The sequence below is a fragment of the Rhinatrema bivittatum genome, chromosome 17, assembly GCF_901001135.1.
Source record: "Rhinatrema bivittatum chromosome 17, aRhiBiv1.1, whole genome shotgun sequence".
Taxonomy (NCBI): Eukaryota; Metazoa; Chordata; class Amphibia; order Gymnophiona; family Rhinatrematidae; genus Rhinatrema; species Rhinatrema bivittatum.
In genome coordinates, this window is record NC_042631.1 from 17,774,187 (window position 1) to 17,795,572 (window position 21,386).

The 21,386-nt window shown below is 47.7% G+C and overlaps 1 protein-coding gene across 2 annotated transcripts in view; it reads left to right on the forward strand.

The window, feature by feature from the left end:
• SLC39A13 (solute carrier family 39 member 13) overlaps positions 1-15,430 on the forward strand; it is a 140,144-nt gene extending 124,714 nt beyond the window's left edge. For both annotated transcript variants that reach the window (XM_029582058.1, XM_029582057.1), the window contains exons 5-10: positions 4,010-4,156; positions 4,311-4,400; positions 6,013-6,063; positions 7,032-7,164; positions 8,396-8,495; positions 11,898-15,430. In XM_029582058.1, coding sequence (XP_029437918.1) covers positions 4,010-4,156; positions 4,311-4,400; positions 6,013-6,063; positions 7,032-7,164; positions 8,396-8,495; positions 11,898-11,973 — 597 coding nt within the window. In that variant the 3' untranslated portion in view covers positions 11,974-15,430. The remainder of the gene's footprint in view (positions 1-4,009; positions 4,157-4,310; positions 4,401-6,012; positions 6,064-7,031; positions 7,165-8,395; positions 8,496-11,897) is intronic.
• Positions 15,431-21,386: the final 5,956 nt, after the last annotated feature.

Below are 21,386 nucleotides of genomic sequence, written 5' to 3' on the forward strand. Positions count from 1 at the left end.
CCATCCCATCTTCTTCTTCTTCCCCCTCTCTCTCCTCCATCCATCTTCCTGTTCCCTACTGCCTCCTCCATCCCATCTTATTCCCCACTCTCTCCTCCATCCCATCTTCCCTATTCCCCACTGCCTCCTCCATCCCATCCACCTTCTGCTGTAGTCTTCACCCTCTCTTAATCACACTCTTCCCCATCCTATCCCCCTCTAGCTGTCCAATTCCCTTTATCCGAACCCTCAACTTATGTCCCATCCATCCTACCCTATTTTCCCGCTGTCTATTCCATTCATGTTGCCCTGCATCCTCCTTTTCACTGACTTCTCTTCACACCCATCTTCTCTCCACCTGTATCTCCTCTATTTCCAGCTGAACAGGACTCCAGAATCGTGCATCCAACCATGGAGGCCAAAAAAGAATTTGCAGCTATGCTTCTGGACACTGGAGGTTGAGTCTGATTGTAGTAAAGTAGTTAAAAGTGGGGCTGGGGAGGAGGAGCAGTATGATTTGTACTCAGAGTGAGATGTTTCTGCATCCTGCTATGTATGAATACTGATGAGTTTCTGATGTTAAGTTTTGTTTTTTCAGTCACTGGCGAGCTTGCATCGGAGGTGCTGTGATATTTGGAGAGATGGGGCGCTGGAGTCCCGTCCTTTTCATACTGCTCCTCTGGTTCTGCCCATAATGTTCCCCTTGCTGGAGGGATCCAGCACCAACCAGTTGTGGCGAGAGGGATAGGTCGTCCTGGCAGACCTCTTCAGTGCAGAGCGACTGGATGCTTGGCTATGTTCTCTGCTCGCTCTCTAATGGTGGGGCTCAGTGGGGTGCTCCTCTGCTTCTGATTCCCTTAGAAGCCGGAGCCCACTCTGAAATCCAAAGGTAATGCAATGCACTTTCCTTCCATGGCTGCCTCTTCACAGCTCATGACCTATCTTATGTGAATTTGCCCTTTGTCTTCCAGAAGGATCCCAGCATTTGAAGCAACTGTTGAGCTTTGCAATTGGCGGGCTTCTGGGTGATGTATTCCTGCACCTCCTTCCAGAAGCTTGGGCAATACACCTGCAGTGCCACCACAGTGAGGACATCTCTTGCCCCATTGTACTCCCTTGCCTGGGCATACTATCTGAAATACTGCCACAGATGGGAGAGATCGGTCCCTTCACTCCTTGCCGTTGGCGGCCGCTTTTCTCTGCAAGCATCCCCACAGGGTAACTCTGGGAATACTCTCCTGGGTCTCAGCTGAAGTGGGAAGGAACGCGTGACAACCTTGAGTGCAAGTGTGTCCCTTTGTGTTACTCATTCTGCCCAGTTATCACTTGTAACCTGGGAGATATACCCAGTTTTGGTACTATTCCTCTGCACATGACTTGAATATTTGGGAAGAGAATGTCAAATTCTTTCCATGCTTGACCAATTTGTGAATGCTGTAAATATAATGATGGCGCTTTGCAAAACTGTAGCAGCTGATTGGCATTTTTCTGTATACTAAGTCACATTCCTGAGTATGTCTGATGGGGAGGGAACAGAAGAGTCAGGCATCCATTCTACAATCACATCCTTTCAGGGGTGGGGGGGAGGAGGAGACATGCATCTTTTCTCTCAGTCACATCACAGTCTGTGCACAGTCCTACAGTCCACAGGGGAGGGAAACCGATAGGGGTGAGAGTGGTGCAGGGCAAGATATTTTTTACTTGCTAGTAGGGGAAAGAGGCCTGAGGGCATAGGTTAAGATATCTTTGCCTCATTACAGGGGGTAGGGAGAAAAGCATAAGGTTAAAAGTAATTATCTTTTCAGAGTGGGTGGAGGGAATCACAGTGAGGTGGTGTTCATTTCATCATCATACAGGAGGTGTGCAGACTCTGCAGCAGCAGCAGCTTCTGGGGCTCTGGGTGATCATTGGGTTCGTGAGTTTCCTTGTCCTGGAGAAGACATTCCCGGATGAAAGGCCATCATCTGAGCAGCAAGGAAAGCGCACTCCTCCACAACGGTGAGTCTCTGCAGATCGAGGGAGCAGGGCGAGCAGAATCGTGTGGGCCCCTGCATGCTGGACAACCGTTCTCGACTTTCCCTCCCCTCCTCCCCCCCCCCCCCCAGGAAAGAACCACACTGCACCAGGGGAGGCAGTGGATGGTACAGGGCTTTTAAAGAAAAAAGTTTCCGTATCATCTTCTCTGAAGAACGAAGAAACTTGACATTAGAACGCCGGATCCCTCTCTGCTGCTGTACCTTTCCAACTGAAGGCAGAGGGCAGAGGGCATCAAAGGGTTATGTTAGGGAATAACTTCTCATAGTCTTGGGAATTAAAATAGGGAGTTCCCCAAAGTTCAGTGCTCTCCCCGATCCGTTTCAACATGTGTCCGACCTCTATGTGTTCTGATGAAGAAGGCTGCTTTCAACTATCTCATGTATGCAGATGATGATCAGATTTATTCTGAGACTAACAAGATTTGACAAGAATGAATGCCTGTTTGTTATTGTTATTATTTACTTACTTATATTCCGCCTTTCACATAAGCAGAACAGACTACATAATACATACATATTAATGAAAACATAACAGAATAAAATAAAACCACAACAACACATTTCTTCTTGTATATAAACAATTAAAAGCTTCTATAAACCGCCATGGTTTTACTTTCTATTTCTACAGGTAATGCATTCCAAAATACTGGACATAAAATATAAAAAACTTTGCATCTAGTAGTAGACAAAGTAGCAGATGACAGTGTGGGAATACTTAGCAAATTCTGAGACGTGGACCATAACAAACGATTAAGCAGATAGTTTCTGTTTAAAGGACTTTGTAAAAAGCTATTTTGGTATTTAGCTTTATGTGTCAAAGTTAACAGTTTCAGTTGAATTTGCTGTGCCTCTGGTAACCAACGTAATTCCTTCAAGTAAAGTCTACAACTATCTTGAAGCTGTAACCCAAATACTGTCCTTACGGCTGCCTTCTGAATAAGCTGCAAAACATGTAGCAAGTATTTGAGCAAACCTCCATATAAAGAATTAATTGGTAAATTAAAACAGATTCTTTGGGTGAAGAAGTCATCTGTCTTTTCAATCTGAGAGGGTATTTCTGCCTTCAGTTGGTCAGCAGGCACCCTTTCTCTGTATGTTTATTGATTCAGAGGTGTCTATGACGGCTCGGATAGCTTTGGTCATAAAGATTGCTGCCTTCTATCTCTGTATGCTTTGTTGCTTTCAACCATATCCTGTCTGAAAAAGATATGCCTTGGTTACATCAAGATATGATTATTGTAATGTGCTCCATCTAGAGCTATCAAACAAGTAACTTCAGAGATTACAACCGATTCAGAATACTTCCGTGTGACTTCTTTTGAGCTTGATGCCTTCATGATCACATCACACCAGCATTGTGTAGCCTGCACTGCTCGCCTATCAGTCTTGAATGTCAGTGTAAAATCTCAACTGATTTTTCAAGCAGTGAATGATATGGGTCCGTAATATCTGTGCAACTGACTGATTCCCTCTTTGTTCATCTTGAAGATCATTGCAGTCTTCGCAGGAGGCTCTTCTGGTGTTACCATGGCTTAGAAATATCAGACATAGGGACAACACAGACAAGAGCAATCTCTTAACGCTGCGCTAGTGTTATGGAATTCGCTCCCTAAAGAGTTGAGAGTCTTGAAAGATTATCTGTCATGTATTTACTGCTGCCTTCTAATGGATTCTAGGAGCGTTTTAAATTGCTAGTTTTAATTGGAGTGGATATGGGTTGTGATTGACTCAGAGGGATTTAAGTGGAATGGTTATTCCTGCAGCCTGATGGCAAGCTGATTTCCTTTCCACCTGGATGATTGGGTTGATATATTTTATGCCACTGGATTTATTTTGCTGATTTGGGGAATGTGGTTTATGTTCTGTGTATAGGCTCCCACTGGTCTTTGGGGAGGGTCGGGTTATAAATGCACCACCGGCTACCCCCCTGGGCTTCATATCGACTGTGGTGTGGGCAGCCACGGTTCACTGTGTTTTATCTCTCCATGACTCAGAGCTCTTCCAGCGTTCCGGACAGGCTTTTAAACGGGCCCTGCTTCCCACGGAAACAGATAGTCCTGCCCAGAAAGGCCAAAGCCAACTGCGGGCACAGCAATGGCTCCCTGCGTCAGCCCCAGAGCCCGCAAGGCAGCAAGATCAAGGTAAGTGACTGTTCCATAGCGACGTCTCCGGCAGCTCCAGCCTGGAGAAACCCTCCCCCCTCCGTACGCTACGTCTCTGCCAGTAGCCGACATGTTCCGTCTGCGCTTACTTCTGTGACGTTGCCCATGAGCTGTTTCTGTTTCTCTTCATTAGATCAGTGGATATCTTAACCTGCTGGCTAACACCATTGATAACTTTACGCATGGGATGGCCGTGGCTGGGAGTTTCCTTGTCAGTAAAAAGGTAATGCCGCACCGCTTGATCTTCTGTAAGGGATTGTGTCTGCACTGCTTTCTCCCTTCAGGGTATGTGGGCCCGGATAACTTTAGTCTTGACTGGCTATATTAAAACACAGCCGATTACGTGGCCGCAAACCGAAACAAAAACAAGGTGATAGGGCCAGCAGGCCTGATCCCCACCCCACCCATACAAAATGTTAAATGTTGTGGGCCTATCGGCACGGGGAGCTTCTCCTCCCTCCCCCCCACCCACTGAGCAGCAGCCTTCCTGCCCTGCCTGAGGCGGGAGGGGTTTGGCGGAGCCGGCTGTGGAGAGAGGATTCTTGTTTGGCTTGGGGTTTTTGGAGGGGGGGGGGCCCAGAGGTGTCTGATAAATTCAGAATTACAATATTTCATATCTTTTGCGGTGGTTGAAGCACCTGACTGAGTGTCGTCTTTTTATATCTCCTGTTTGATTATTTTTACTTATCTTTAAGCTGGAGATTTGACAGGCTCTTGATTGATTGTCAGATGTTTTTTTATGTAAAGTAGTGTAATGTCTTGTTTGGTTGTTTTATTTCTTTTAAATGTTATATGCTTTTCTGCATGCTTTTTATTGTAAACCACTTTGCATTATGACTGGATAGTATAGACATGTTTTATGTTTTATTGTAAACCACTTTGCATTATGACTGGATAGTATAGACATGTTTTAAATAAATAAATCGTCTGGAGGAACTTGTGGCAAGGGTGGTAGTTTGAGTGCTTTGCCGACCATGTTCTGTTTGGTAGGGGCGAGGGGAATCTGGCCTGCTGTACTGATCACCTTTTCTTTGTTTCAGTTTTCAGCCTCTTAACTGCCTGTGTTGTAATACAGTCTGTTAATTAATTTTCAAATCTAATCGGCTATATTCAGACATTTGAGTGTATTCAGTGAGAGATGTTTAACCTGACTGTGACTGTAGCTGGATAAATTGTCCGTTAACTGCTTTTTCAACATTGGCCTCTTTGAGAAACTGGGTGAACCCTCAGGTATACAGATGGACACTCGGACACATACACAGACAGGCAGGCACGTGCATGAATAGGAACAGGCGGGCACTCGCTCAGGCCACATACATGTAGAGATGGAGGAGAACTCCCTCGGGCACACGCTCGTACATAGTCAAGCCCCGCAGAGAGACGGGAAAGCACATACGGCGAGAGATGCACCTGCGTGGGCTCAGACTCATGCACTCAGGTGCACATTCACACAGTTCAGCCATAAATCCCCTTTCCCAGCCTGCTTTGTGCAGAGATTGTGGAGAGAACTCGGGACAGTGGCTCCGGGGGCTAGGCAGAGGTGCTGATGTGTGTGCTCTTGGGTTATTGCACTTTCTGGTGTTACGTATCGTAATGACTCCTGCAGGGACTGAGCCAATTTAGAACCTGCACCAGGACAAGGAGTGCCATCATGTTTTCAGCATCCAGAGTGCACTGGGGCGAATTTATCAAACTTGTACTCCGGTGCAAAAATTGCTCCCAACATCTCAAGGAAGCTCTACTAGCATGGGGAGAGCTGTCAGGGCAAAACTGGAGCAAGAATTTGATGTGTGTGTGCTCTCTGAAGATGGGCCGTCTTATTCTGCTCCATACAGGTCGGGATATTGACCACGGTGGCAATTTTACTGCATGAGATCCCTCATGAGGTGAGTGACTTCTTCAGACTTCATCTTGTCTCCAATTGCTGCATGCTGGAGGGGGGGGGGGTCTATTCCCTTTGGGAGAATGTCTCTTCTATGTCCCTGATTTCTATATGCAAAAGAAGTGATGTGTGTGTGCATTGGCAAAGTGGCAATAGTGTTTGGTGGAGTACGTGCATCACTAAATGGAAAACAATATGTTGTGGGGAGGAACAAAGGGATCGCTGCTCAGCCACCCATAACAGAGTAGTCAGCACTGCATATGGTGAAATAAGCTGCCTGCTGTTTCTCCTCCTTCAACTCTCTCGGTCCTATGGCAGCAGGGGAGCAGTTACAGTGATACCACCCTAGATGTAGAGCTCAGCAGTAGCACCGCGGAACTAAAATACAAGAAAACAAGTCCATGGGGACTGTAAAGCTGATGCACCTCCTGCTAAGAAACATGTCACCGGTCTGCTACTTCGGCAAAATCACAGGCAAAGGCGGTTTTATTGTTGCAGGAGCCCGCTGAAGCACAGAATTCAACTGTTGCTAGTGAAGTGGCAGCCATTTTGAAATGGTTCCGACAGGCTTCTAGCTCCATGTCAGATCTCAGCCTCTGCTCAGACTACCAGCATTTCTGTCAGTTGTGATGTTGGTTATAATGATGGGAACACATATCTGTTTGGAACTTGACTGAGACAATCAACTCTGGTCTTCCTGTGACTGCAAAAGACAGATTAATGGGTGGGGGAGAGGGGAGGCGATGAGATGGGAGACGGGAGAGATAAATGAGTGACAGGATGAGGAGAAGAGGGGTAGATGAAGGATAGGCGATGGAAGACCTTGTAAATGATATTATGTAGCCGAAATCAGTCAATGTGTCTCGAATCTCTGTTTTCCCTCAGTATCTTCCAGAAGGGCAGCCCTTCTGGTAAGAGAGGAGATATTCACCCTGAGTTCAGTCCATTAGCTTTGACCTCCTCTGTTTACAGGTGGGCGACTTTGCCATCTTGCTTCGGGCTGGCTTTGATCGCTGGAGCGCAGCTAAGATGCAGCTCATCACGGCCCTGGGGGCGATCCTGGGAGCCTGCTTCGCCATCTGTGCTCAGTCACCAAAGGGAGCAGGTGAGGAGGCGAAGCTACTCCAGATCCAAAAGTGAGGGGGGGGGGGGGCCGAGTATGGAGATGTTCAGTGGATCCCCCTTGCTCAAGGCGTAGGGGACTTCGGTCACTCTGGAAGAGTGGGCGATAGGTAGACGGATGACTCCGGTTCCAGCAGAGTCATGGAAAAGAGTGCGCACGCGGATCTTGCCCAGTGTGGAAGAAAGGCGGGCATTGCTGGGTGTGGAGAGCGCCGTTGTACTCTTTGTTGGTTCACATGTCAAGATGCGTCTGTAGTTCAGAGTTCTGTAGGTTAACTGCAAGGGAATCTTATCTAATGCATGAATTGCAATTACTCGGGGCCCTGCCCCAGTATGTCTGGGATACCTGGCTTTTGGCCGAGAGCTGCCTGTGGCAGGGAGAAACCTCCGAAAAGATTTCTCTGTGTACGTCCAAAATTTAGACCTGGATATAACCCAGCGCAAACTTGCGCTAAACCTAGAAAAAAAAACTGAAATGGTTTTGATGCAGTACCGTGAGGCCATTTCTAAGCTCGTCGCTCTAAAGACTGCTAATGAGAACATAGAAGTGGTCTCCCAGCCCGAGAGTCTAGGTGTTGTTACTGACTCAAAACTGTCTTTTATGCCACCAATCAAAGCTGGCGTTAGATCGGGCCTCTTTAAGTTACGATTGCTCAGACCATTAAAGACATTGATAGATCCCAACGATCTTCGTTCGGTAGTCCAGCTACTAACAGTGCCACTTGTAGACTCTTGTAACTCGCTATACGTAGGCCCACCTGCTGTTGTCCTCAAGTCGATTCAGCTTCTGTTAAATGCTGCTGTCCAGTTAATATCGGGACTTTCAATGCGTGAACACATCACTCCAGTGTTATGGCATTTTCAGTTTGCTTCCATGCCAGTATAGAATTCAGTATAAAACTGCATTGCAATATACGAAAAGTTTCAAAACGCGATTGAAAACGTTATTGTACAAACAAGCCTACCGATGATGTTTTGCCCTGTGTTATATCTCACGCTATTTAGGCCTGTAGATGCTATTTCCTTTACAATTGCATGTGATTTCATCCATTTTGATGTTATGTCAGTTTTCCTATTTTAAGAATGTTATTTTTAGCCGCCTAGAGTCTTTGTGCATAGGCGGCATGCAAGTAAATTAATCGTAACCATGGCCGTGCGATGGGGCAGGTTTGCTTCTCCACTGGTCAGACATCGTTTCCTTTCGCTGTCTGCAGGGGAAACTGTGGCATGGATCCTGCCGTTCACCTCCGGGGGGTTCCTGTACATCGCACTGGTGAATGTGCTGCCTGATCTCTTGGAAGAGAAAAGCCCTAGGTGAGTGAGTGCACGGTTAGAAGGGGGGGGGGTGGCAGGAGAGAAATCCTCCTGGGTCCATAGCATACAGATGTTAAGGGGGGGGGGGGTCCACCGAGTAAGATCCTTCCAGTTTCCCCAGTTTGTTTCCTGATGCAGCGCTGCAGGTCCCAGTTCCTTTCTCTTCCCTTTTTCACCTTTGGGGATACTCTGTGCCTATCCCCCTGCTTCCTTGAATTTTCTCCCTTGCTTTAGCTTTCACCCTGAGAGGCCAGTCCATAGTTCCAGGCCCGGATATAGGGGTAGGAAACTGCCTCGGACGCCAAATATCCAGGCCAGAGCGGACGCTGCTTCTGCTTTAGGGCCATTTGCAGGCCCGGCTTCAGTGGGTGTCGCCCCCGGCACTTTGCCTTATGGGCAGCGAAATCTTAAAATCCAGCTCTGCATGCATCCATCCAGGAGCAGTAATGGCCCAGTGTCTCTGCTCCCTGGGAAGAGACGCACAGCCGTCCCGTAAGGACTGAAACTCATGCAGCCTTTTACATTCCGTTGCTGAATTTCACAGTTTTGAGCTTTCAGCCTTAGTAAACGAGCCAGACCTGCTCATATTGGGGGGGCCCCTGTGAATAGCCTGCATTGGGTGCAATGTTCACAGGCACTTTTACCCCACATACATCAAAATTAATTTTCAAAGGCTTAACAAAGTGCATTGTTTCTCTTTTGAAATTTAGCAGCCTCTAAGTGCACTTAGCAGCCACATTGTCCTTGTAACGCTGCACCTGTTTTTTTTTTTTGTGAGGGCAAAATAGTACGTGTACGTTTGAAAACAAGGCGGCTCCGCTGTACCCCGCTCTCCTCTGCCTGGCTAAAAGTGCTTGCTCTTGTGGATACATTTAGCCAGGCAGAGGAGAGCGGGGTACAGCGGAGCCGCCTTACTTTGGATGAAATCTGAGTGCTGGGCAATGATTGCAGGCCCCGTGCTGCCAATGCTACATGCTTACTGTGGAGAACGTCATTGGGCATCGCAGCCCTGTTGCAGATGTTCCCCTGTGCTGCCTCTGACGATATCCGGCAATATCTGGGCTTCCAGGACGGCTTATTCACTTTGTGACCCACAGATACCCCCCAGGGTCTGCCCATGTGCTTCCAGAGCTCTTACATGTCTCTAACATAAACAACACAAGTAAATGACGTCAGAAAAAGACCCCAAGTGATCCATTCAGTCTGCCCAGCAAGCTTTCATTTTTAAATTGTATTCATAGGCTGATTGTTGTTCTGTGCAGATTACCTCCGTCAACACGGGTTACACTTCATGTTTTGTCTATTACTTGGCAGCCCTGGTGACTTTCTCCCTGTCTTCACAGCTACTCCTAGCACTGCTCTCTCGCTGTCTGTCTCTCCCTGTCTCCTTAGTTACTGGCAGTGCTGGTAACTGTTTCCCCTAGGACAAGCAGGATGGTGGTCCTCACACATGGGTGACATCATCGGATGACAGAAAACATATATCAGAAGTTTCTAGAACTTTGGCTGTGCGCACTGAGCATGCTCAGCATGCCCTAAACCACGCGTCCACGTGGGGTCCCTCTTCAGTCTCTCTTTTTTCCCGTGAATGTGTTGTTGAGCTCGTAGCTTTTCTGCTTGAAATTGCCTTGGGAAAACTTTTTCACTGATTTTTTTAGGTGTTCTCGCATGTCTCATCGACACCAGGTCCCCTTCAGTTCCCCTTAGTCTCCTCAGTTAGGATTTTCGGGCGGTTCGGTAAGTTTCGTTTTGCTTCTGTCATAGCCCGTGGTGGCGATGCCTCAGTGCCTGTTGGCTGCTCACTGCCACTGCCCAGTGTCTGAGGACTATGTCCATCATGGACCCCATGTCGAGTGTGTCCTCTGCCTGGGGGCATTGCATGATGTTTGGGGTTCCTGTATTTGCACCCAGATGACCCCCAAAGGACGTCACGCTTGACTCAACAGGATGGAAAAGCTCTTCGGGTCGAGGAAGTCCAAGCCATCATCATCGGCGGCATCTGCACTGAAGGACCTAGAAGCCACATCGAGCCATCGACATTGACGGGTCTTTCGGTTCCATTGGTGCCATTGGCAAATGGGGCGCTGGGGACCATCCTCTGTTGGTCTCTGCCAGGTCGAGGACGTCGGGATCATTGTCATCGACCTCGGCACCGTGGAAAGACCGGGCCGAGCACCGAGGGAAGCCGAGGAAGCATCAGCACCGGTCAACTTCGATGCATGGTACTGGGCTCAGAAAGGCCCTGGTTGAAGCTGTGATGCCCCAGGGCTACCAGATTTGAAAAGCATCAGCTAGAACACCACTTGCTAGTGGTTGAATCTGCTCTCAAGAAGGCCAGACCCTCTTGGACCCATGCCTCAGCACCCCCGGGGAAGGATCACAGAGCGATGGATGCTCTTGAGAGAAAAGCATTCCAGGGGGGCCAGGTTTATTGCCTGCATTGGCTCTCACCAGCTCTACATGAGCAGATGCAGGAGCTGGCCGAGCAGCTGCCTCAGCAGTAGCAAGAGCCTTTCCTATTGCTGGTGCATCAGGGCCTGGAGTGTGGAAAAAATGAGGTTTGTTCAACCTATGAAGTTTCCAACTCTGCAACGAGGATATCTACGGCGGGAATCGGTGCCCGCAGAATGGCATGGCTGCGGGCCTCGGATCTCCGTCCGGAGGTACAAGAAAGACTAACAGACTTGCCGTGTATAGGAGACAACCGCTTCGGAGATTAGGTGAGGGTCACAGTGGCCCAGTTACAGGATCACCATGAGACCCTCTAACAACTCTCCACTACCACTTTGGGCCTGCCCTCCTCAGCCAGGTGGTTTGTGAGGCAGGGTCAGAGGAAGTACTGTCCTCCAGCCCCTCACTCCCGTTCACAGAGGATGAGCTCCCATGACCGTCCCAGGCAACAGAGAGCTCCAAAACCCCAGCGGCTCCCCAGCTAAACCCTGTGATGGCGTTTTGATTGGATCGTAGGGGACATCAGCCAGCCACCTGTACCCGAGATGCTGGACCCCCCCCGCCCAGGTCCTGGTGGCTTCCAGGAAGCCTTCCACTAGAAAGTCCTATGGACTGAAGTGGAGGAAATTTTCCATGTGGTGTGAGCAGATACAAATTTCATAATTCTATGGTACAAGATTAAAGAAGGACCCCGCATGGTTTAGGGCAGGCTGGGCATGCTCAGTGTGCACAGTCAACGTTCTAGAAACTTCTGACATAAGTTTTCCGTGTCGGGGCTCCATCCAATGATGTCACCCACGTGTGAGGACTAACATCCTGCTGTCCTAGGAGAACACCTGTTACAGGTAAGCAACTCTGCTTTCCCAGGTACTCCCAGCTCTGCTCTCTGTCTTTCTCCCCCTGTCCCTTCAGGTACTGGTTACATTGGTGACTCTGTCTCTGTCTCTCCAGGTACTCCCTGACACAAGTCTGCCTATTGTGTGGTGGCATCTCGGTGATGGTGGTGTTATCATTCACGGCGGAATGAGCTTTGCTGAATATTTCAGGGACTCATGGACCTGGATGGAAATACTTGACTGTTACTTAGCAATAACAAACACTCATTTAAAACAAACAAAGATGCGTGCAGAACAAAGGAGACGTAGATTGTATTGCTGGATGAACGGACCATGCCGTCACTTCCACTGACTGGTGCATCTAGTCCCAACATTTTATTTAACTGAATTTTTAGTACAACCTCACCAAACATTCATCCCTGTGCCAAACTATATCGCTGTTACACTGACAGGATACCACGCCAACATCAACTGTCTCCTTGCACCAGATCACACCTGTATTACATCCGTGTCAAGAACCTCTCTGCATAAGACCATGCCACTGTTACACTGACTGGATACCACATCAGCGTCACGGGTCTCCCTGCATAAGATTATTCCACTGTTATTGTTTCTGGATACAACACCAGTGATAAGAGGAGGTGGGATGGGACAAAGCAAGACTTACTGTCACTCAAAGAGAGCAAGACGAAGGATTATCTACTACACTAAAGAAGGTCATATACTCCCTAACCAAAGGTACAAACTGGCATTAAACTTGACTGGCACTGATTCAGTAACAGGACAGAAGCAGATATTAAGCAAAAAGGGTTGAGCCCCTTCCTGATTTACACCCTGTCTGCTCTCAGTATAGGATATGCGGGTGGCAAGGAAAATTCTGATACCCACCTCTTCATCTCTCATGACAGCAGCATGCCTAGAAATTCTACATCCTTGGTATTTTCATACCCTCAATCCCAACACAAGAGCACTTGTGGGATTTATACCCTTTACGTCCAGAAATCCTCTGGTGTACTACAGAGATAATATCAGTGAGCAGTTCTGTGATGGGGGGTGCAGTGACCATGCTCCCAGTGAGCAGCTCTGTGATATGATGCAGTGACTGTGCTCCCAGTGAGCAGCTCTATGATAGTGTGCGATGACTGTGCTCCCAGTGAGCAGCTGGGTGATGGGGGTGCAGTGACCGTGCTACCAGTAAGCAGCTCTGTGACAGTGTGCAGTGACTGTGCTCCCAGCAAGCAGCTCTGTGATAGGGTGCAGGGACCGTGCTCCCAGTGAGCAGCTCTATGATTGGGTGCAGTGACCGTGCTCCCAGTAAGCAGCTCTGTGATAGTGTACAGTGACTGTGCTCCCAGTAAGCAGCTCTGTGATGGGGTGCAGTGACCGTGCTCCCAGTAAGCAGCTCTGTGATTGGGTGCAGTGACTGTGCTCCCAGTAAGCAGCTCTGTGATTGGGTGCAGTGACTGTGCTCCCAGTAAGCAGCTCTGTGATAGGGCAGTGACTGTGCTCCCAGTAAGCAGCTCTGTGATAATGTGCACTGACTGTGCACCCAATAAGCAGCTTTGTAATAGATTGCAGTGACTGTGCTCCCAGTGAGCTGCTCTGTAATAGTGGGGTAGTGACTGTGCTCCCAGTAAGCAGCTCTGTGATAGTGTGCAGTGACCGTGCTCCCAGTAAGCAGCTCTGTGATAGTGTGCAGTGACTGTGCTCCCAGTAAGCAGCTCTGTGATTGGGTGCAGTGACTGTGCTCCCAGTAAGCAGCTCTGTGATTGGGTGCAGTGACTGTGCTCCCAGTAAGCAGCTCTGTGATAGGGCAGTGACTGTGCTCCCAGTAAGCAGCTCTGTGATAATGTGCACTGACTGTGCACCCAATAAGCAGCTTTGTAATAGATTGCAGTGACTGTGCTCCCAGTGAGCTGCTCTGTAATAGTGGGGTAGTGACTGTGCTCTCAGTAAGCAGCGCTGTGATAGGGTGCAGTGACCGTGCTCCCAGTAAGCAGTTCTGTGATAGGGTGCAGTGACTGTGCTGTCTGTGAGCTGCTCTGTAATGGGGGAGCAGTGACTGTGCTCCCAGTAAGCAGCTCTGTGATAGTGTGCAGTGACCGTGCTCCCAGTAAGCAGTTCTGAGATGGGGTGCAGTGACCGTGCTCCCAGTAAGCAGCTCTGTGATAATGTGCACTGACTGTGCTCCCAATAAGCAGCTTTGTAATGGATTGCAGTGACTGTGCTCCCAGTGAGCTGCTCTGTAATAGTGGGGTAGTGACTGTGCTCTCAGTAAGCAGCTCTGTGATAGTGTGTAGTGACCGTGCTCCCAGTAAGCAGCTCTGTGATAGTGTGCAGTGACTGTGCTCCCAGTGAGCTGCTCTGTAATAGTGGGGTAGTGACTGTGCTCTCAGTAAGCTGCTCTGTAATGGGGGAGCAGTGACTGTGCTCCCAGTAAGCAGTTCTGTGATAGGGTGCAGTGACTGTGCTGTCTGTGAGCTGCTCTGTAATGGGGGAGCAGTGACCGTGCTCCCAGTAAGCAGTTCTGAGATGGGGTGCAGTGACCGTGCTCCCAGTAAGCAGCTCTGTGATAATGTGCACTGACTGTGCTCCCAATAAGCAGCTTTGTAATGGATTGCAGTGACTGTGCTCCCAGTGAGCTGCTCTGTAATAGGGGTATAGTGACTGTGCTCCTAGTAAGCAGCTTTGTAATAGATTGCAGTGACTGCTCCCAATAAGGTCTGTGATGGTGAGCAGTGATTGTTCTCATGAGCTGCTCCTTGATGGGGTGTAGTGATTGCACTCCCAGTGAGTAGTTTTGTGATGGCGTGCAGTGATTATTCTCCTTGTGAGTTGCGCCTTGATAGGATGCAGTGACTAAGCTCTCTGTGAGCTGCTCTGTGATAGGGTGCAGTGATTGTGATTCATGAGCTGCATTTTAATGAGGTACAGTGAATTCCCTGAGATGCTCTATGATGGAGTGTGGTGAAAGTGGTCCATGAGCTGTTCTGTGATTGGTGCAGTGACTGTTCTCTGTGAGCTGCTCTGTGTTGGGGTGCAGTGACTGTTCTCTGTGAGCTGCTCTGTGTTGGGGTGCAGTGACTGTGCTCCCTGTGAGCCTCTCTGTGTTAGGGTGCAGTGACTGTTCTCTGTGAGCTGCTCTGTGATGGGGTGCAGTGACTTCCTGTGAGCTGTTCTGTGTTGGGGTGCAGTGACTGTGCTCCCTGTGAGCCTCTCTGTGTTGGGGTGCAGTGACTGTTCTCTGTGAGCTGCTCTGTGTTGGGGTGCAGTGACTGTGCTCCCTGTGAGCCTCTCTGTGTTAGGGTGCAGTGACTGTTCTCTGTGAGCTGCTCTGTGTTGGGGTGCAGTGACTGTGCTCCCTGTGAGCCTCTCTGTGTTAGGGTGCAGTGACTGTTCTCTGTGAGCTGCTCTGTGTTGGGGTGCAGTGACTGTGCTCCCTGTGAGCCTCTCTGTGTTGGGGTGCAGTGACTGTTCTCTGTGAGCTGCTCTGAGATGGGGTGCAGTGATTGTGCACCTTATGAGCAGCTCTGCTACCGAACATCCTGGAGCTAAGGAATCTGGAAATGGGAGCAATCTGTGCTGGTTTCTTTTTCTATCATATCAATGCAATGCCGTTGCCATGTAGTCTTATTATAATTAGTGAGACCTCATATAAAGTGGCGGGCTTTCACTGAAATAGCCCCGGTCAGCCACTGTGTTAGTTGTGCGGTCATTTAATATTTGTAGGACCGTCACTGTATTGTAATCATTGGTCTCTCTAATGGTTGCTTCTCATTTTTATAAAGGTTTTTCACATTTTTTTAACGACAAACTTATGTCAGTTTAAAGGCAGTAAGATTTTTGACTTATCGTAGCGAGGTTTGCAGCAGGGATATCACGCTGGCGTTGGCCCGACACGGCTCTTGTTTCTGTGAACCGTCTTCAGGGGCCGCGATATGCCAATTCTATAATAAAACAAAGATTGCTTCAAGAAAACCGTGGTATATAACATCAAGATAAAGACAATTTGCTGCAAAATACATACGATTCCCGGGACTGCCAACTGGGTTCTGCTACTAGGCTGCAGCTATATCTGGGCAGCAGGATCCGCCATCTTACTGAAACCATTTTTGTACCTACCGAAATGGGCGGGATCAATTAACGGGATGATTACGTCAAAATCAATTAAATTAAATCGCCAGATGAGCGAAGACCATTCGACTGAGTCATTGAGACCTTGTGGAGATTGTGTGGCTAGAGTATAGATCCACCATTGTTCACGATGATTTAAAAATTGATTTGGGTCTCCACCACGAGGATTAGGAGATACTTGTTCCAAAATGGCCCACTGAAGTTGGTCGAATGTATGACCTGTCTGTACACAATGATTAACCATAGGTGCTTCCAGGTTGGCTGTGTTAAGACCTTTATAAAAATGAGAAGCAACCATTAGAGAGACCAATTATTACAATACAGTGACGGTCCTACAAATATTAAATGACCGCACAACTAACACAGTGGCTGACCGGGGCTATTTCAGTGAAAGCCCGCCACTTTATATGAGGTCTCACTAATTATAATAAGACTACATGGCAACGGCATTGCATTGATAAGATGGTATATTGAAACCACAGTTAAGAATACATCATACAAATACAGTTTCAATCATAAGGTTTCTTTTTCTAGTCATTTTGTCCTCAGTCTATATTTCAGGACTGAGGCTGAATTGTTTTCATGACTCTTGAATACTCCGCACCTTCTAAAACAAATGCAATTTTACAAGTGTTATTTTTAGTATATTTTATAAGAATGCTCATTGCAGAGTTTTATTGTTCTTATATATATATATATATGTGTGTGTGTAGGTACCCTTTTGTGCACACACACACACTCATTTTGCATGGGCTTATAAAGTGAATAAAGCAAAAGTTATAATTTTTTTACCCGTCTTATTCTTTGGGTTATGTGGAATAAAGCTTGCCCCTTTTTCTTTTTCCGATATCCTGTACAGGATGTCGAAAAAAAAAGTCTGGAGAACCTGTTCCATCAGCACCAGTTTCCCTCTGTGTGCACGCAACTCTCTGCTGCCTGGAGAATCCCGGGTAAACTCTGTGGCATCGGGAAGATGGGTGCGTAAGTGACCGTATTGGATGCTGGAAGATGACGTCCATGGAAGCACAAGTTTTTCCTAAGCCTTGGAGGTTACACGTGTAAGCTAATCAGCGGTGGAAAGTTCCGTGCAGAGGCTGGAAAAGCGCACCCGTGCACACACGTACGCACGCACGCACACACACACACACACACTACACCTTTTTCATCTTGTTAGCCCAGCAGTTTCCTCAGGCCCCAGTTCATAACCTTGTTTGATAAACCCCCCGGTAGCCTAGACCTTGTATTGATGGCTCCTTGGCTCCCTCTGGAACCTGATTCACGTGCACAGAGTCTCGCTGCTAGGCGTCGCCGAGACTGCCTCCCCCTCCAGGGGTTGTGAAGGCTGCCTGGCAGCTGGGCTTAGGAACTGAACCTGCATCTTCTACGCGGCAGCACAGAGCAGTGCTGATGAGCCCCTGGCTTTGCCCCCCATAAAACTTGCTCTTTCTTTTCAAAACTATTTGTTTACTTTTTCACAATCTGCCTCCGTGCACAGGCATCAAATTTCTAGTGATTTCCTTTCTCCCTCTGCTTTAGCTACTGCCAAAAAAAATCCCTTTCCAGCCATCTGGAAAATTAAACAAATTTCAAACAAGAAATAGATCTCCAAACTGGGACAAGCCTAGGGCTGAAGAGACTGGTAATTGGTTTCTAACCTCAGCTCCAACTCCTCAGGATCCAGGAAAATCACTTTGTCTCCCCCCTACTATCTATTTACCCAAAATGGATAATGCCATGTTATGCGCCAAACATGCTTCCCTGTACGAACCCGGATCAGTCCAGGCCATGGGTTGTTCACCCCCCCCCCCCCCTTCCAGCAGATGGAGTCAGAGCAAAAACTGAGGGGGCGCTCTCTCATGACTGGTGCGCCCTCTGTAAACCTTCGGTATTTCTCTGACTCCAGCAGATCGACAGTTGGCTCCTTCAGTTCCCCACTTTTATTTCTTTCCCATTAATAGTATTTACTTGGATGGATCTTAGTTAAAGAAAATAGAAAAGAAGGATTTTTGGCCATACAGACTTGCAGGCAGGGATTGCTTTTGGTGGCAGGCCAGTCACTTGTTATTTCGTTATTGTAATATCGATTTTCTGGGGTAAGCTGTGATTTTCCTTTCACAGACATCGCTTTGCTGCCTTAGGGGTGAAGTTGGTGGTCCAACCTCTCCCCCTCGATATCGACCCGCTGCCCTGGGATGTCGTTTTCCTCAGGGCAGCCTCTAAGCTTCAGAGACGCGGCATTCCTCTGGCTTGTGTAAAAAAAAACAAACAAAAAAAAAAACAGGATAAATTACTAAGGGTTAACTCCCTTAAGTGAGCGGGTCGTCTAACTTTAATTTGCAGCACAGGGCTCCTTTCTCCTGGCTGCCAGCAGCTTTCTTTGGAGCTTGACACGATGCAGTGCCTGCGGGGAGCCCGGCTCGCGGCTCTCTCGGGAAAGCTTGGGTGCTCGGTGCCTCCCCGGCAGGGAGGGCACCTCGAGCCCTCCGGGGACGGTCAGTTTCGCGCTTACGCGTGCGCCAGGCTCTGAGGAGGGCAGCCCCGTTCCCGTCAACCGCGGGAATGGTGGCCATTTTGGATTCCGAATTACCTCCTCCGACGCAGCCTCCCGCAGGCTCAGATTCTGATCGGGCTAATTCTCCTCTGGTTTTTGTTCCGGTTCACCTCCCCGACTCAGAACCACACCCTGTTTCAATATCTGGAGGTCACCAACAACTTCCGTTTATGAGATCACCTCTTTGTTCTCTGGAGTGGCCCCCGGAAAGGATGCAAGACTTCAAAAACCACCATAGCCCGATGGCTGAAGGAAGCAATCTCTACGGCGTACACTGGCGCGGGGCGTTCACCCCCAGAAGGGATAAAAGCTCATTCTCTCCGAGCTCAAGCGGCTTCCTGGGTAGAAAGCCGAGCGGTCTCTCTGCAGGAAATTTGCTGAGCGGCTACTTGGAAGTCCTTGCACAATTTTGTGCATCACTATCGCTTGAATCTTCAGCTACCGACCTCGGGTTCTTTTGGGGCTCAGGTCATTCGAGCTGGGCTATCAGTGGCCCACCCTACTTAGGGAAGCTTTGATACATCCCACTGTCTGGACCGATCCTGGTATGTACAGGGAAAAGAAAATTATTTCCTTACCTGCTAATTTTCGTTCCTGTAGTACCATGGATCAGTCCAGACGCCCACCCTCAGGATTATTGGGTTTTAATGGGACTTATCTGCCAGCTCGACTTTGTAAGTAATTGTTTCAGGACCGGTTTGGTACTGATCGAGATTTCTGGTTGCAAGTTTGTTTAGACATGTTGACAGTTCATGTGGTTTAATCTGTATTGATCCATCCAAGGTTGTTATTCTTGCTTGGATATTCTTAATACTGAAGGTTTACAGAGGGCGCACCAGTCATGAGTGAGCGCCCCCTCAATTTTTGCTCTGACTCCATCTGCTGAACAGGGGACATATCGCACCGTCTGGACTTATCCATGGTACTACAGGAACGAAAATTAGCAGGTAAGGAAATAATTTTCTTTTATGGCACTTCTCCATGTTCACAAGAATACTGTACTTGTTGGGGGGGTACCCGTAATGGAGAGGGTTTTCATGGGTAATGATTCAGATGGACTGAATCAAATCACGGTGAACCTAGAAGATGTGGTAGGCCTGATTGACAAACTGAAGAGTAGTAAGTCACCTGGACCAGATGGTATACACCCTGAAGACTGGAGAATAGCAAATGTAACCCCAATATTTAAAAAGGGCTCCAGGGGCGATCCGGGAAACTACAGGGGCGATCCGGGAAACTACAGACCGGTTAGCCTGACGTCAGTGCCAGGAAAAATAGTGGAAAGTGTTCTAAACATCAAAATCACAGAACATATAGAAAGACATGGTTTCATGGAACAAAGTCAGCATGGCTATACCCAGGGCAAGTCTTGCCTCACAAATCTGCTTCACTTTTTTGAAGGAGTTAATAAACATGTGGATAAAGGTGAACCGGTAGATGTAGTGTACTTGGATTTTCAGAAATCGTTTGACAAAGTTCCTCATGAGAGGCTTCTAGGAAAAGTAAAAAGTCATGGGATAGGTGGCGATGTCCTTTCGTGGATTGCAAACTGGCTAAAAGACAGGAAACAGAGAGTAGGATTAAATGGGCAATTTTCTCAGTGGAAGGGAGTGGACAGTGGAGTGCCTCAGGGATCGGTATTGGGACCCTTACTTTTCAATATATTTATAAATGATCTGGAAAGAAATACGACGAGTGAGATAATCAAATTTGCAGATGACACAAAATTGTTCAGAGTAGTTAAATCACAAGCAGATTGTGATAAATTGCAGGAAGACCTTGTGAGGCTGGAAAATTGGGCATCCAAATGGCAGATGAAATTTAATGTGGATAAGTGCAAGGTGATGCATATAGGGAAAAATAACCCATGCTATAATTACATAATGTTGGGTTCCATATTAGGTGCTACAATCCAAGAAAGAGATCTAGGTGTCATAGTGGATAACACATTGAAATCGTCAGTTCAGTGTGCTGCGGCAGTCAAAAAAGCAAACAGAATGTTGGGAATTATTAGAAAGGGAATGGTGAATAAAACGGAAAATGTCATAATGCCTCTGTATCGCTCCATGGTGAGACCGCACCTTGAATACTGTGTACAATTCTGGTCGCCGCATCTCAAAAAAGATATAATTGCGATGGAGAAGGTACAGAGAAGGGCAACCACAATGATAAGGGGAATTGAACAACTCCCCTATGAGGAAAGACTAAAGAGGTTAGAACTTTTCAGCTTGGAGAAGAGACGACTGAGGGGGGATATGATAGAGGTGTTTAAAATCATGAGAGGTCTAGAACGGGTAGATGTGAATCGGTTATTTACTCTTTCGGATAGTAGAAAGACTAGGGGGCACTCCATGAAGTTAGCATGGGGCACATTTAAAACTAATCGGAGAAAGTTGTTTTTTACTCAACGCACAATTAAACTCTGGAATTTGTTGCCAGAGGATGTGGTTAGTGCAGTTAGTATAGCTGTGTTTAAAAAAGGATTGGATAAGTTCTTGGAGGGAGAAGTCCATTACCTGCTATTAAGTTCACTTAGAGAATAGCCACTGCCATTAGCAATGGTTACATGGAATAGACTTAGTTTTTGGGTACTTGCCAGGTTCTTATGACCTGGATTGGCCACTGTTGGAAACAGGATGCTGGGCTTGATGGACCCTTGGTCTGACCCAGTATGGCATTTTCTTATGCTCTTATTTAAGCTCAGGCACAAATATCAGCCATTATGGATCTTAAATCTCCTTCCTGGTGCTGACGCTGGAGAAATCAGTGCCTTGTTCTGAAACAGCAGAATGTGCTGTTTGCTTTGATCAAGAAGGCAGTAAAAAAAAAAAAAGAGATTGGCCACCAAAAGGACCCACTGCAAAATGTGCCCTGAATGCATGCCCGACTGGTGCGCGATCAAATCCACCCTTAAGGTGG